We start from the raw sequence: 14,431 nt of genomic DNA, 5'->3' as shown, positions 1-14,431 counted from the left end.
GGGGGGATGTGAACGAGAGTCCAGCTAGACATAACAACACTAAAGCTAGTGTGAGAAACAAGGTTATTGTAACCAGAGCTGATAAGGAACTGGTGGGCTGGAGACCTGGAGAGGAAGCCTGCGCTTCAAGCTAATTGGGGAATGTGATTTTTGACTGTTAATTGGAGGAGGGAATTGTGCTTTGGTAGTATGTGCTCAGGGGAGGGGAATTCAGTTTTTGGCTTCGATTATGCAGTGCCGATGTTATGCTACTCAAAATAAAGATTTTTTAAGGTAAACAATGCCTCGAAGTTCTTTTGAAGAGTTTCATCTGTCGGAACCATGACACCGGGTTTTGGATGTCTCCCTCTCATTGGGCATCTTCCTCTGGGAATTCTGCCCCCCTCCCTCCCAGCTCCAAGTGCAAGAGAGGAGGCGCACAAAAGGTCCAGCAGAATTTTATTTGAAGGGATCCAAAAGGCCTGAATGGCGGGCCTGGGGGCGCCAGCCAGCCCACCCCTCCTTCCACGCTGCCTCTTCAAGTCTTGACGGACACCTTGCCCTGCGTCCGCTGGAATTCCTGCTGCAGCCGGCCCAGGGCCTCCCGGTGCTGCTCCGACTTCCGCTCATAGTCCTGAATCTGGGTGTCATAGCGCTTGCTGCAGAGAGACAGAGAATCAGGCCGGTAAGCGCCTGAGCGCGGGGAGAAGCCAGAAAAACTGGGGGGGGGGCTGAGGTAGACTGCCTCGGGAGTTGGAGGCCCCACCGAGGACACCCCTGTCCACTCACATCTCCCCTGTGATGTAGTCCAGCCTCTTTCCGACGGTGGCTTTGGCTTCCTCCATGTCCTGCTTCACCAGCACCGGCCCGATGAGCTTGTAGACCGCGTTAGAGGAGTCCAGCAGGTCCAGTTCCTGGAGGGGAGAAGAAGAGGAGGAGGGCTGTGGCCAAAAAGGGGGCTCAAGGCAGGGGAGGGGGAGGGACGACCAGCTTCACCCTCACCTCCTTCACTACATGGTTCTCCGTCAACTGAGCCTCCAGCTTCTGACGGGCGGTCATGCATTTGCTCAGATCTGCGAAGAGGGAAGAGAAGAGACCCCCCCCCTGTTTAGGGTCCTTCTGAGCGTGTTTCCAGAAGCCACACACCCCTCAGGTCCAACAGAGAGGAGACTTTTTCTAAGAGTTTCAAAGGAATCGAGATGGGGCTCTGTGGACCTCCCCCCCCAATACTGCCGAAAGGCTCTCAGATGGAGAAGAGCACTCGGGGTCCCTCTGAAGACCATCCACACCTTTGTGAACCTCTCCATAGAGGGACCCCAGAGGGATCCCTCTACGGGGGTCACAATCCTTCTGTCTCCGGTGCCAACTCTCCAGGATGCAAGAAGGGCTGATAGGCTCTGTCTGGTTTGGGGGAGCCCCCCCAAGAGGTCAAAGGAAGGAATGGAACCATGCTCCAGCACCCCAAGAGGCGGGCACTGAAGGGCAAAAGAGGCCACGGGGAGGTAAGGAAGGCGAAGGCGCTTGTGGGCTTCCAGATACCCTCCCCAGCCCTTGTAGACCCCACCTGAGCAAGCTCTCTGGATGTGTTTGGTGCCCACGCAAAGTGTGGGACAACAGCTCCTTTTCCCGCAGCCCAGCCGATGGGCTGCTGGCTGGGGAGGATGGGAGCTGCGGTCCATCCCATCTGGCTGGATCCCGACTGAGAAGCCATTTTTAAAAAGTGTGCTTCTAAAATGGCTGCCGTGTCCCGAGAGCAGGAGCCTGCAGAACGGCCTTGCGCACACGCTCTCCTTCCAGGAGCGACTGGAAGGAAGGGGAAGGTGGTCCAGGGGAGCGTCCTGGGACCCTCCTTCCGCGATCCGGGGAAAGGTCCCGACCTTTCTGCATCTGCTGATATTTCTCCAGCTCTGCCTGTAACTTCTTCTGCAGCACTTCGCCCATGGCGTCTTTCTCGCCTTGCATGGAACGAGGGCCTTTCTTCTTCTTCTTCTCCTTCTCCTTCAAGCTGCAATAAAGAACGCGAGGGCTTCAATCGTCTGGTTAAACCGAATTATTACATCCAGAGGTGTTTCCTTCCTGGCAGCTTCACAGGACAGATCAGGGGCATCAAACTCGCAACGTCACGTGACGTGTCGCGACGTATCCCGACTTTTTTTTTCCATTGCCGGCAATGGGGTGGGCGCGGTTTCACCACAACACATCCGGCTCACGGGCCGGCAGTTTGACACCCCTGGTATAGATAGAATTACAACAGCTTGTTTGGTTACAAGGGCCCTGAAAAAAGTGACTCCGGACCACTGAGTTCAAATCGCCAGGACCAGACGGATTACACCCCAGAGTTCTCAAGGAACTGGCAGATGTGATATCGGAGCCACTGAACTATATTTTTCAAAGATCCTGGAACACAGGGGAACTACCAGAGGACTGGAAAAGAGCTGATGTAGTTCCCATCCTCAAAAAAGGAAAAAAAATGGATCCAGGAAATTACAGACCTATCAGCCTGACCTCAATACCTGGGAAGATCCTGGAAAAGATAATCAAACAACGAATCAACGAACACCTAGAGGCAAACAAAGTCATTACTAAAAGCCAACATGGGTTTGTCAAAAATAGATCATGCCAGACAAATCTTATTGCATTCTTTGACCAAGTGACAAAATTAGTGGATCAGAGGAATGCTGTGGACATAATTTACTTGGACTTCAGTAAGGCATTTGATAAAGTAGATCACAACCTACTACTTGACAAGATAGAAAAATGTGGGGTAGACAGAACCACCACCAGATGGATCCGTAGCTGGCTGACCGGCCGTACTCAGCGAGTGGTCCTCAATGGAACTGCATCTATATGGAGGGAAGTGTGTAGTGGGGTGCCCCAGGGCTCTGTTCTGGGCCCAGTACTCTTCAACATCTTCATCAACGATTTGGATGAAGGGATAGATGGGGAACTCATCAAATTTGCAGACGACACCAAGCTGGCAGGAATAGCCAACACTCCAGAAGACAGGCTTCAGATACAGAAGGATCTGGACAGACTTGAACACTGGGCACTAACTAACAAAATGAAATTCAATGGTGAAAAAAGCAAGGTTCTACATTTAGGCAAGAAAAACCAAATGCACAAGTACAGCATAGGTGGCACCATGCTCAATAGTAGTAACTGTGAGAGGGACCTCGGAGTCCTAGTAGACAATCACTTAAATATGAGCCAGCAGTGTGCTGCAGCTGCCAAAAAGGCCAACACAGTGCTAGGCTGCATTAACAGAGGGATAGAATCAAGATCACGTGAAGTATTAATACCACTCTTCAATGCCTTGGTAAGGCCACACTTGGAATACTGCATCCAGTTTTGGTCACCACGATGTAAAAAAGATGTTGAGACTCTAGAAAGAGTACAGAGAAGAGCAACAAAGATGATTAGGGGACTGGAGGCTAAAACATATAAGGAACGGTTGCGGAATTGGGTATGTCTAGTTTAATGAAGAGAAGGACAAGGGGGGACATGATAGCAGTATTCCAATATCTCAGGGGCTGCCATAAAGAAGAGGGAATTAAGCTATTTTCCAAAGCACCTGAAGGCAGGACAAGAAGCAACGGGTGGAAACTCATCAAGGAGAGAAGCAACCTAGAACTAAGGAGAAACTTCCTGACAGTGAGAACAATTAATCAGTGGAACAACCTGCCTCCAGAAGCAGTAAATGCTCCAACACTGGAAGTTTTTAAGAAGAGACTGGACAGCCATTTGTCCGAAATAGCGTAGGGTTTCCTGCCCGAGCAGGGGGTTGGACTAGATGACCTCCAAGGTCCCTTCCAACTTTACTACTATTACTATTACTTATGACGGTTGCAGCCTCCCCCAGGCCACGTGGTTCACATTCGGAGGCTTGGCAACTAGTTCATATTTATGACGGTCGCAGCGTCACAGGATCCCCTTTTGCGACCTTCTGACAAGCAAAGTCAATGGGGAGGGAAGCCAGATTCACTTAACAACCGGGTCAGTAACTTAGGTGCAGCGATTCATTTAACAACTGGGTCAAGAAAGGGAGTTAAAATGGGGCAAAATTCACTTAACACATGCCTCACTTAACAGAAATTATTGGGCTCAATTGTAGTTGTAAGTCGAGTGCTGCCTATATCAGGCTGTCAAATTCAATTTCATTGAGGGCCGCATCAGCACTGTGGTTGCCCTCAGGGGGGCTGGGTGTGTGCGGCCTACTGGGTGGGCGTGGCCAGCTCTACAACGTTTGCATCAAGGGGGCCTGTGGGGGCCTTGGCAGGAGTGGGACAGATCTGAGGGTGTCTGGCAGAAAGGGGTGGGACCGGGGCAAGCGCCAAGGCATGGTCCATTTCTTCATTCCTCACAAAGGGTGACACCTCCCCAGCATGCACCCAGGGGGCAGGGCCAACACAGCAGGGGCTGGTTCCTTGTTGTTTCTAGCTGGCCTTGTGGAACTAAGACTGAATGCGTTTCAGCATAGATGGCCACCACAAAATTGTACATTGGCTCCCGGCCGGCCTGGGCCAGGGCCAAGGCAGCAGGGGCTGTTCCCTCACTGTTTCCAGGATGGCTTCGCGGGCCACATGAAACCACTTCGTGGGCCACATCCGGCCCCCGGGCCTTGTGCCTTGACATGTCTGGCCTCTGTGTGTGTGTGTGTGTGTGTGTGTGTGTGTATGACCATATCTGTATCTATATCTGAACATATCTATCTATCTATCTATCTATCTATCTATCTATCTATCTATCTATCTATCTATCTATCTATCTATCCATCCACCCACCCACCCACCCACACACACCTGTCCTTAATAACACTAAAAATGCGAATCCTGGGCATACACATATCAATAAAAATAGAAAAACGAACACCAGGATAAAAATAAACAAGACCGTTTAATATAAACAAGCTTGTAAGTAAAAGAGTTACTGAGTTTTCATTGGACAACTCTGATGACATCGGCAGTCTGGCCGACGAAAGCTCAGTAACTCTTTTACTTAGAAGCTTGTTTATATTAAACGATCTTCTTTATTTTTATCCTGGTGTTCGTTTTTCTATTTTTATTGATATCTGTCTATCTATCTGTCTGTCTGTCTGCCTGTCTATCTATCTCTTATATATATATATTCATGTATGTGTGTGTATGTATATAGGTCTTTGGTTATTCGGGTTTTCTCCCGCGTAAAATTGGAAGTGTCTTGGAGACGTTTCGACGAAGTCCCATTCGTCATCTTCAGGCTGGTGTTTTCAGCTTCGTGCTTCGAAGCTGAAGCTGAAAACACCAGCCTGAAGATAACGAATGGGACTTTGTCGAAACATCGCCAAGACACTTCCAATTTTACGCGGGAGAAAACCCGAATAACCAAAGACCTGTTACATAGAAACACCCGCGAAAACCTCACTCACTCTATATATATGTTCGTGTGTGTGTGTGTGTGTGTGTGTATAAATTATCTGTTGGGTGAGGCACCTGGTCCGCCAAATATAGATCAGTCTGTTCTGCGTTTCACTCCAATCTAGGAGCATGTTTTGCTGGCAGATGTCATAAACTGTAAACACTATAAATTTAAAATTTATAGTGTTCCTGAAATAGCTATACTAGTCTCCCACTAACTCTTTGCCAGCCACAAATTCTATATGTGTGTGTGTGTTCCATATGTGTGTGTGTGTATATACTGTGAATACTGTAAATTCAAAATTTTGTGGCTGACAAAGAGTGGGAGATATGTATGTATGTATATATGTATACGTACACATACAGACATGCACATACACTTGTATGTGTATAGATAAAAATAAAAAAAATGTGTGTACAGGTAACCCTCAACTTACGAGCACAATGGAACTCAAAATGTATGTTGCTAACTGAGATATAAGTGAATTCTGTCCCATTTTACGGCCTTTCTTGCCATGGTTATTAAGTAAATTATTGCAATTGTTAAGTTAGTGACACAGTTGTTAAATGAGCCTGACTTTGCTTGTCACGAAGGTCACAAAAGGGGATCACGACTGACCGTCATCAATATGAGTCAGTTGCCAAGCCACATGGCCCTGGGGATGCTGCGACGGTCGTTAAGTAGAAAAAGGGTCATACGTATCCCTTCTCAGTGATGCCGTAACTTTGAGACAGTCACTAAACGAACTGTTGAGGACTACCTGTATAAATAAAAAATAAAAAATGATAAATTGGCAGGGCTCAGCCACAGCAAAACCACAAAATAATAAGTTTGGTGGATTTTTTTGAAGGCAGAAGTATGACTGAGACCATGCTGCACTGCCTGGGGGGGGGGAATGATGCAGCTCCCCCGAAGGGCAGTTTCCCTCGCCCCTCCAAAAGGAGCGCCTGCGTTCCTTGGGGAGGATGGGAGTTGTAGTCCAGCCCCTCTTGAAAAGGGAGAGGGTCGCCTGGTTCCTCCACAGTCTCCCAGCCCAGGCACATGGAGCTCTGCCGGCCAGGATGATGGGAGAGGTAGCCCGCTGCCATCGCCCTCCCCCCGCCTGCCTGGGGGTGATGGACTCTGTAGTCCGACAGCTGGAAGGGGGGGCCCTCCAGGTCCTTCTGAGGGTCTCCCGGCAAGGGAAAGGGCAGCCCCGCTTCGCCGCGGACCATGGGAACGGCAGTCTCACCTCGGAATCGCGCAGCACCCGCCAACAGCTCCGCCCCCGCCGATACCGGCCGCCGCTCTGGCCTCGCGGGAGGGCGGAAACCCAGCAAACCGGAAGCCGCGGACGCCGCCACGGAGCTCACTATCACCCGGTTTCAAGATGGCGGCCGGGATTATTGCGTCGGAGGAGACCCTGCGGCGGCCACGTGACCGGACGGGCCCCGCCCCCGCAGTGCCCGCCAGCCTTTGAATCAACCTGAGTCAGAATAGAACTGGAGAGGGACCTAGGAGGTCTTCTAGTCGAGCCCGCTGCTCAAAAAGAAAAAAAGCCAGGAAATGAACGTGATTTATTTCATTTCATTTCGTTTGATTTATTTTATTTTATTATTTTATTTTATTATTTTATTTTGTTATTTTTATTTTGTTGTTTTTATTTTATTCTATTATTTTTTATTATTTTATTCTATTTTATTATTTTATTTTATTATTTTAATTTTATTTTATTTTACTCTATTTATTCTGTGCTCTTGAGATCTACGAAATTAAGAACGGTTGCTGGAATTGGGGATGTCTAGTTGAATGAACAGAAGGACTAGGCTAAGGGGTGAGATGATGGCGGTATTCCAGCATTTGAGGGGCTGCCACAAAAGAAGAGGGAGGGTCCACTTATTCTCCAAAGCAAGACAGGAACAATGGATGGAAACTAACCAAGGAGAGAAGCAACCTGGAAGTAAGGAGAAATTTTCTAACTACTTCTTCTTCTTCTTCTTCTTCTTCTTCTTCTTCTTCTTCTTCTTCTTCTTCTTCTTCTTCTTCTTCTTCTTCTTCTTCTTCTTCTTCTTCTTCTTCTTCTTCTTCTGCTTCTTCTTCTTCTTCTTCTTCTTCTTCTTCTTCTTCTTCTTCTTCTTCTTCTTCTTCTTCTTCTTCTTCTTCTTCTTCCTCTTCCTCTTCCTCTTCTTCTTCTCCTCCTCCTCCTCCTCCTCCTCCTCCTCCTCCTCCATCTTCTTCTCCTTCTTCTTCTTCTGCCATATCCGTTATCGGACGTTGGCGATCCTGTTTTTATCAGCAATTTTTCTAACAGTGAGGACAATTAATCAGTGGAACAACCTGCCTCCAGATGCTGTCAGTGCTTCATTACTGGAAGTTTTTAAGAAGAGATTGGACAACCATTTATCTGAAATTGTATAAGGTTTCCTGCCTGAGCAGGGGGTTGGACTAGATGACCTCCAAGGTCCCTTCCAACTCTATTACTCTATTCTAATCTAGGTAATATACTCTAATATACTCTTGTCTAGTCTTATTCCTATTCCTATTTCTATTCCCACTCCCATTCTCTACTCTACTCTACCCTACCCTACCCTATCCTATCCCGTATTCTATTCTATTCTACCCAGCCTACCCTACCCTACCCTACCCTACCCTAGCCTACTCTAACTCTACTCTACTCTACTCTACTCTACTCTACTCTACTCTACTCTACTCTACTCTACTCTATTCCATTCCATTCCATTCCATTCCATTCCATTCCAATTCATTCCATTATTCTATTCTATTCTATTCTATTCTATTCTATTCTATTCTATTCTATTCTATTCTATTCTATTCCATTCCATTCCATTCCATTCCATTCCATTCCAATTCATTCCGTTATTCTATTCTATTCTATTCTATTCTATTCTATTCTATTCTATTCTATTCTATTCTATTCTATTCTATTCTATTCTATTCTATTCTATTCTATTCTATTCTACTCTACTCTACCCTACCCTACCCTACCCTACCCTATTCTACTCTACTCCATTCTGTTCTAAATATTCCTCTTGTTCCTATGGTCTAAAACAGTGATGGCGAACCTTTTAGAGACCGAGTGCCCAAAAACTGCTCTGCCCCTGTCCCGCCCCACCCCCATCCCGCCCTCCCGCAGCATCACCCACCGCCTCCACGGCCCACCGCAGCAGATTGCCCAGGTGGCCCTCCGCCCGTGCCCTGCAACAACATCTGCATACGACAGGGCATGAGGGCGGAGTCTTGTCCCCGGTGCCCAGCTGCCATGTCCTTGGCTGTGCTACTCTGCGCAGGCCGTGCCCGGGGTCAACTCTCCTCTTGAGGGCTGCTGGTGAGGAGGGGGCCACGGGGGGAGGCGGGGCTGGGGTGACAGCATACGTGCCTAAGAGAGGGCTCTGAATGCCGCCTCTGGCACACGTGCCATAGGTTTACCACCACTGATCTAAAATGTCTTCCTGCCCAGAATCTCTTTAATAACTTCCAGAAAATTCCCAAAGGTGATTCTGGGGGAAACCCAGCAAAATTGTGCCAAATATCTATTTAGAAAACCAGAATCATGGTATCCGGCCCTCTCAATTCCTGGCAAATAGATGGGGAAGAAATGGAGGTAGTGACAGATTTTATTTTTCTGGGCTCAAAGATCACCTCAGGTGGGGACTGCAGCCAAGAAATTAAAAGACGCTTGCTCCTGGGGAGGAAAGCTATGGCAAATCTAGACAGCATTCTAAAAAGCAGAGACATCACCCTGCCCAACAAAAGTGCGTATAGTCCAGGCCATGGTTTTCCCAGTTGCAATGTATGGCTGTGAAAGTTGGACCATAAGAAAGGCTGAGCGCCAAAGAATTGAGGCCTTTGAACTATGGTGCTGGAGAAGACTCCTGCAAGTCCCTGGACTGCAATCGATCGAACTGGTCAGTCCTAGAGGAGATCAACCCCGACTGCTCTTAGAAGGCCAATCCTGAAGTTGAAACTCAAATACTTTGGCCACCTAATGAGAGGAAGGACTCCCTAGAGAAGAGCCTAATTTGGGAAAGATTGAGGGCAATAGAAGAAGGAGACGACAGAGAATGAGATGGCTGGATGGAATCACTGAAGCAATAGGTGTGAATTTAAATGGACTCCAAAAGATGGTAGACAGGAAGACCTGGAGGAACGTTGTCCATGGGTCGCGATGAATTGGACACGACTTCGCAGTTACCAACAACAACAAACATCTATTTAGAAGTCAAAGGATGCTTGTCCCTCTCCCTCTTTCTGCCAGAGGCAATTCCTTTCTCTCTCTTTCCTCCTACAGCTCAGAAATAGCATGTTTGTTATTTTAGGATTAAAAAAAAATCAGTTTCCAAGGTCTGAAAGGGGAATTAGTTACAGGTCATAAGAAACACATCAGCGTCACAAACCCTGAATTGTTAATAGAATCACTAAATTCCTGTTATTCCACCTACATTTTTGTCTACATTTACATTTGTTTATGAGACTTATATACGCTTTAAGTGCAAGCACTCTCTAAGCCAGTGGTTCTCAACCTGTGGGTCGGGACCCCATTTGGGGTCGAACGACCATTTCACGGGGGTCGCCAAACAGGCTGTCTGCCATTTTTTCCCCCCTTTTCTTTGGCCACGCCCCTGGCACCCTTTGATGTATAAGTGGTGTGGGGGTCCCATTAACATGGGGAACTGTATGAAAAAAAAAAAATTATGGGGTCGCGGCATTAGAAAGGTTGAGAACCACCCCTCTAACGGTGTACACCATAAGCAATTTATATATATATATTTACATTGCCCCCAACCATCTGGGTCCTCATTTTACCTACCCCGGAAGGATGGAAGGCTGAGTCAACCTTGAGCCGGTGAGATTTGAACCGCTGACCTGCTGAACACAGTCAGCTAAAGTGGCCTGCAGTACTGCACTCTAACTGCTGCGCCACCTCGGCTCTTACATTTGTTTTTTGTCATTTTAATTTGTTGTGCAATAATAATATTTATTTCTGTCAATTGGTAGAGTTTCAGAGGCCAAGCATTGTACTTGATTTGATCTGAAACTCTACCAATTGACAGAAATAAATATTATCTTTTATAGCTGTGTTTGTTGCCGTTTGGCCTTTTCAGGGAAATTATATTCCTTGGATAAGGAATAACCTCAAGCATTGTTAAGATTCCATGTCGGAGTCCACCTTTTCCAAAAAATAATATGTTACCACAGAGCTGAATAAGATTTTTCTTCCATAAGAGGGAAAACTGCCACAATTAAGATGAAAGGATAAAAGGAGAAGTTATCAAATTTGCAGACAACATGAAGCTGAGGTGAACAGCGAAATACTTTTGAACAGAGGTGGGGAACTATGACCCCTTAATGATTTTTGGACTTCAACTCTCAGAATTCCTGAGCCAGCCTGGCTTAGGAATTCTGGGAGTTGAAGTCCACAAGTTATAAAGGGGCCATAGTTCCCCATATCTGCTCATGATCCAGAAGGACATTAACAGACTTGAGCCTTGGGCCCTATCCAACAAAATGCAGTTCAGCGATAAGAAAATGAAGGTCCACAAGGTTTTGCTGGCCCGCTAATTTACTCACTTTCTCAAAGAATGCAATAAAGCATGTTCTGTTTTTGACACACACACGTTTGGCTTCTAGTAATAGCTTTGCTGGTTTCTAGGTGTACGCACCTCCGTTGCTTGATTATCTTTTCCAGAGACTTCCCAGGTGTTGATGTGAGACTGCACCCATCTCTGGACCAAGGGCCCTTGCTCAATGTCACATCTGACCACTCATCTGGAGTACTACAATGCGCTGCACATGGGGCTGCCCTTGGAGAGCATTTGGAAGCTCAACTGGAGTAGAATGCAGCAGCATGCGTTGTAAATGGTGCCAGTTATTTGGCGTGTGTAACACAGCAATTCCGTGAGCTGAATTATGTGCCAGTGTGCTTCCAGGTTCATTCAAGGTGCTGATTTAAAGGCCTTCATGATTTGGGATTGGGTTAATTGAAGTACCCTCTCTTCCCCGTTGTTCCTATCCGTTGGATCTGATCAGAAAAGACGAGCGTGCATCAGGTAAAGAATATTGGTTGGTCCAGAAAACATGTTTGTTTGTTTTTTGCTGTAACACCCAGTTTGGCAAACATTCTCCCTGCCCTGATTGTGATACCCTCAAATACTGGCTCACACACTGTTCCTAAGATAGCTCACAGTTTACTCAAGATCAACTGAGAGCAAAGGAAGGCAAACTAAAGAAGAGCTTGCCTGAATTAGTTTGGTGTTAACAGAAGTGCACCGAACAATAGTCCAAAATCAGTCCAAAGTTCCGAGTGCCGACTCAAGGTTGTCAGCCAGTCCAGAGGTCAGACTTTCACTGGAAGAATCCTCAGGAAAGTCACAGAAGAGCTAAATCAGGGGTGTCAAACTGCCGGCCCGCAGTTTGCATCATATGGAGGCCGCATCCATCCCAGCTCTGGCAAAGCAAAAAAAGTCACGATACGTCGCAACATGTCACATGACATGGCGAGTTTGACACCCGTGAGCTAAATAATATATGTGTAAGGACCCACCCCACTTTGCATCTTAAGAAGACAGAACTCTAGGAATCTTTCTTCCAACAGGCATCTTTATTAAGAGAAACTGGTTGCAGGTATTCTAGACAGGACTTGGGGGCCAAGCCCTACGGTTCAAGGTTTTAAGGGGTCCCCAGCAGCCCAGCCCACCCCACCATCTTTCCAGCGGCAATCTCAGGCGTTACATTTCCACCCCCTTTTCCTCACTGCCTGTGGAAGGGAGATTTCAGAGAGGAGCAGATCAAAGCTGATGGCCCCATTGTTAGTCCTTTTGGTGAAATCCACATTCAATCCCCTTTGAAGCTGTAGTGAAGGAAGTGAGGGCCATAAAGCCCCTTTGTTCACCCCCCCTTCCCCTTCATCGAATGACAGAATCCAGAGAGGGCAGAAATGGGGTTTTCCATAGGCGATAACTAGAGATGAAATATAATTGGATTCTGACAATATGGTTGTTTCCCTGCACAGGAACATGGGTTAGAGATGCCTCTTTTATCTGGCTTCAGCCAGCTGTCATTCCTCAAGAAATTTACTCCCCTACTTGGCGAGAAGCCTTATAGAACATCTCTGCTCTGCATTTCATTCTACTTGCCTGGTGTGGAGGCTGAGCGGCCTTATGTCATCCTGATCTAACTGCCCCAGCTGTTCAGGTGGTGCCCATATTTGATCAGCCTCCTGTGAGTTCTGGCTTGGGGGTCTCCTGAGGCTGACATTTCATGCTTTCATCTGGAGCAGGTTCTTCAGAATCAGATTCACAGTCTGAATCCTTAGCCTGGGCCATGGCATCACCCCTGGAGAATAGGATGGCGCCAACTCTGTTGGCTTTTTATTAGGCTCTGAAAACTTTGTTCTGTGCCAGCGTCGGAGGTGCCAAGGGTGTGCAGGGATTGGCTTCTTGGTTATGTTTCTGATTTGAGTTGTTGCATTGCTGTATTTAATTTTTCTAATATTTATGATTGTTCTTATTTATTAAAAAACTCTGCTGCTCAGAGGCACTTGCTGAGATGAGCAGCTACATAAATTAGATCAATCAATGTTTCATTTTATTAGATAGAGGCCAAGATTATTATTTTGCCTTTTTTCTGTTATTTAAAAATTAAAATTGTTCCTGCATTTGGTCTTCTGTTCTTGGCTCTGTTGTATCTCTCATGTCCCTCCTTCTTTCCTCCAGCCAAGCCCACCGTCACCATCTCCCCCACCAAGATAGAGCTTGCTTCCCCCAACACCATCCTCATCTTCACCGTGAGGGGCTTCTACCCCGTGGAGATCGAGGTCTGGTGGCTGAAGAATGGGCGGCCGGAGGAGGAGGGTGTGGCCTTCGGGGAGGAGCTCCAGAATGGAGACTGGACCTACCAGCTCCAGGTGATGCTGGAGACCCAGCCCCAGCGGGGGGGGGACGTCTACGCCTGCCAGGTGGAGCATGCCAGCCTGGAGGCCCCGATCATCGTCCAGTGGGGTGAGCCCCTCCCTCCCCCTCTGGGGACGCCCTCCTGCCCTGAGAAGGGGTGAGAGAGGCCCTCCCTGTGGGGGGGGGGGAGTTAGGATGGACCCTCCTGGGGGGGGGGAAGCTGGCCTTGATCCTCCTGCTCAGGGGAGGCTCCTTCTCCTTCCCCAGAGCCCGTTCCTCCAACTCTGCCAGGAACAAACTCTGGACGGGGATTATGGGGGCCATGCTGGGGGTGGCCTTCTTTGCAATGGGGCTCTCCCTCTACCCGAAGAGCAAGAAAGCTGAGTCTGGGGGACTAGAGAAGAGGTTTTGAGGATGGGACCATCTAGAGGAAGGATCTCATCAAGCATAGTGAGCTGATGGTCAAGAGGGTCCCCCTGACCCCTAAATCCCAAGGCTGATGGTCCCCCTGAGAAACTTGATTTTGAGGGGGGCTATAAATAGAGACTGTGCAACCTATTATGGGCTATCAATGCGGAGGGGGACCCCCTGAGTCCTCCAGCCCACGAAGGGTCCTGATTGGGTTTTTTTCTTTCTTCCAGCAACTTCCATCTCACCACCTGCAGGTGAGCATCTTCTATTTCCCGTCCATTAATTAATAGGCTTTTCTAATTCTCTGTTCTGCACACGCGCGTCCCCATTTTTTTCCCCATTAGGATTTTTGGCAGCCTTGGGACCCCAAATGCAGTGTAAGTAAACACAAAAAGAACACTACAAAACACTAGTAACTGACCTAGGGTGTTTCTAGGTATTGGGAAATTGCAAAAGGGAAGGGAAGGAGGGGGCATCCCATTCATTGGGGAAGGAGAGGGAGCATCCCTATTTTGTGATTTGCTGTTCCTGATCCCCCTCTCTCTTGATCTTTACACGTTCTGGTAAAAGCGCACCCAGCTCTCTCCTTGGCTGCTACCAGCATCCTAGCCCATCTTCTTTGTTAATTATGAAACATCTGCTAGGAGAGAGGGTGGCTTCCGAAATGGTGTAGGGTTTCCTGCCTGAGCAGGGGGTTGGACTAGATGACCTCCAAGGTCCCTTCCAACTTATTATTATTATTATTATTATTATTATTA

At 47.6% G+C, this 14,431-nt stretch overlaps 1 protein-coding gene across 2 annotated transcripts; it reads right to left on the bottom strand.

The window, feature by feature from the left end:
• Positions 1-421: 421 nt before the first annotated feature.
• PFDN6 (prefoldin subunit 6) lies at positions 422-6,762 on the bottom strand. Of its 2 annotated transcripts, XM_039348440.1 has the most exons (6): positions 6,605-6,675; positions 6,072-6,133; positions 1,857-1,984; positions 982-1,052; positions 769-893; positions 422-638 (listed from the first exon to the last, which is right to left on the bottom strand). In XM_039348440.1, the coding sequence occupies exons 3-6, from the start codon at positions 1,939-1,941 to the stop codon at positions 518-520; spliced, it is 402 nt and encodes a 133-aa protein (XP_039204374.1). In that variant the 5' UTR covers positions 1,942-1,984; positions 6,072-6,133; positions 6,605-6,675; the 3' UTR covers positions 422-517. The 2 variants fall into 2 exon arrangements, with proteins under 2 accessions (XP_039204374.1, XP_039204372.1); XM_039348438.1 differs by lacking the exon at positions 6,072-6,133 and having other exon boundaries at positions 6,605-6,762.
• Positions 6,763-14,431: the final 7,669 nt, after the last annotated feature.

This window comes from Crotalus tigris, unplaced genomic scaffold, assembly GCF_016545835.1.
Source record: "Crotalus tigris isolate CLP2741 ecotype Arizona unplaced genomic scaffold, ASM1654583v1 scf7180000018154.1287802725:315790, whole genome shotgun sequence".
Classification (NCBI taxonomy): Eukaryota; Metazoa; Chordata; class Lepidosauria; order Squamata; family Viperidae; genus Crotalus; species Crotalus tigris.
This window is presented reverse-complemented; position numbering and strand designations above follow the sequence as displayed.

Coding starts and splice junctions, on each gene's coding strand:
- PFDN6 (XM_039348438.1), bottom strand. CDS start 1,941: ATGCAAGGCGAGAAAGACGCCATGGGCGAAGTGCTGCAGAAGAAGTTA. Junction 1,053..1,856: donor ATATCAGCAGATGCAGAAAG/GTCGGGACCTTT, acceptor CCCTCTTCGCAG/ATCTGAGCAAATGCATGACC. Junction 894..981: donor AGAACCATGTAGTGAAGGAG/GTGAGGGTGAAG, acceptor TCTCCCCTCCAG/GAACTGGACCTGCTGGACTC.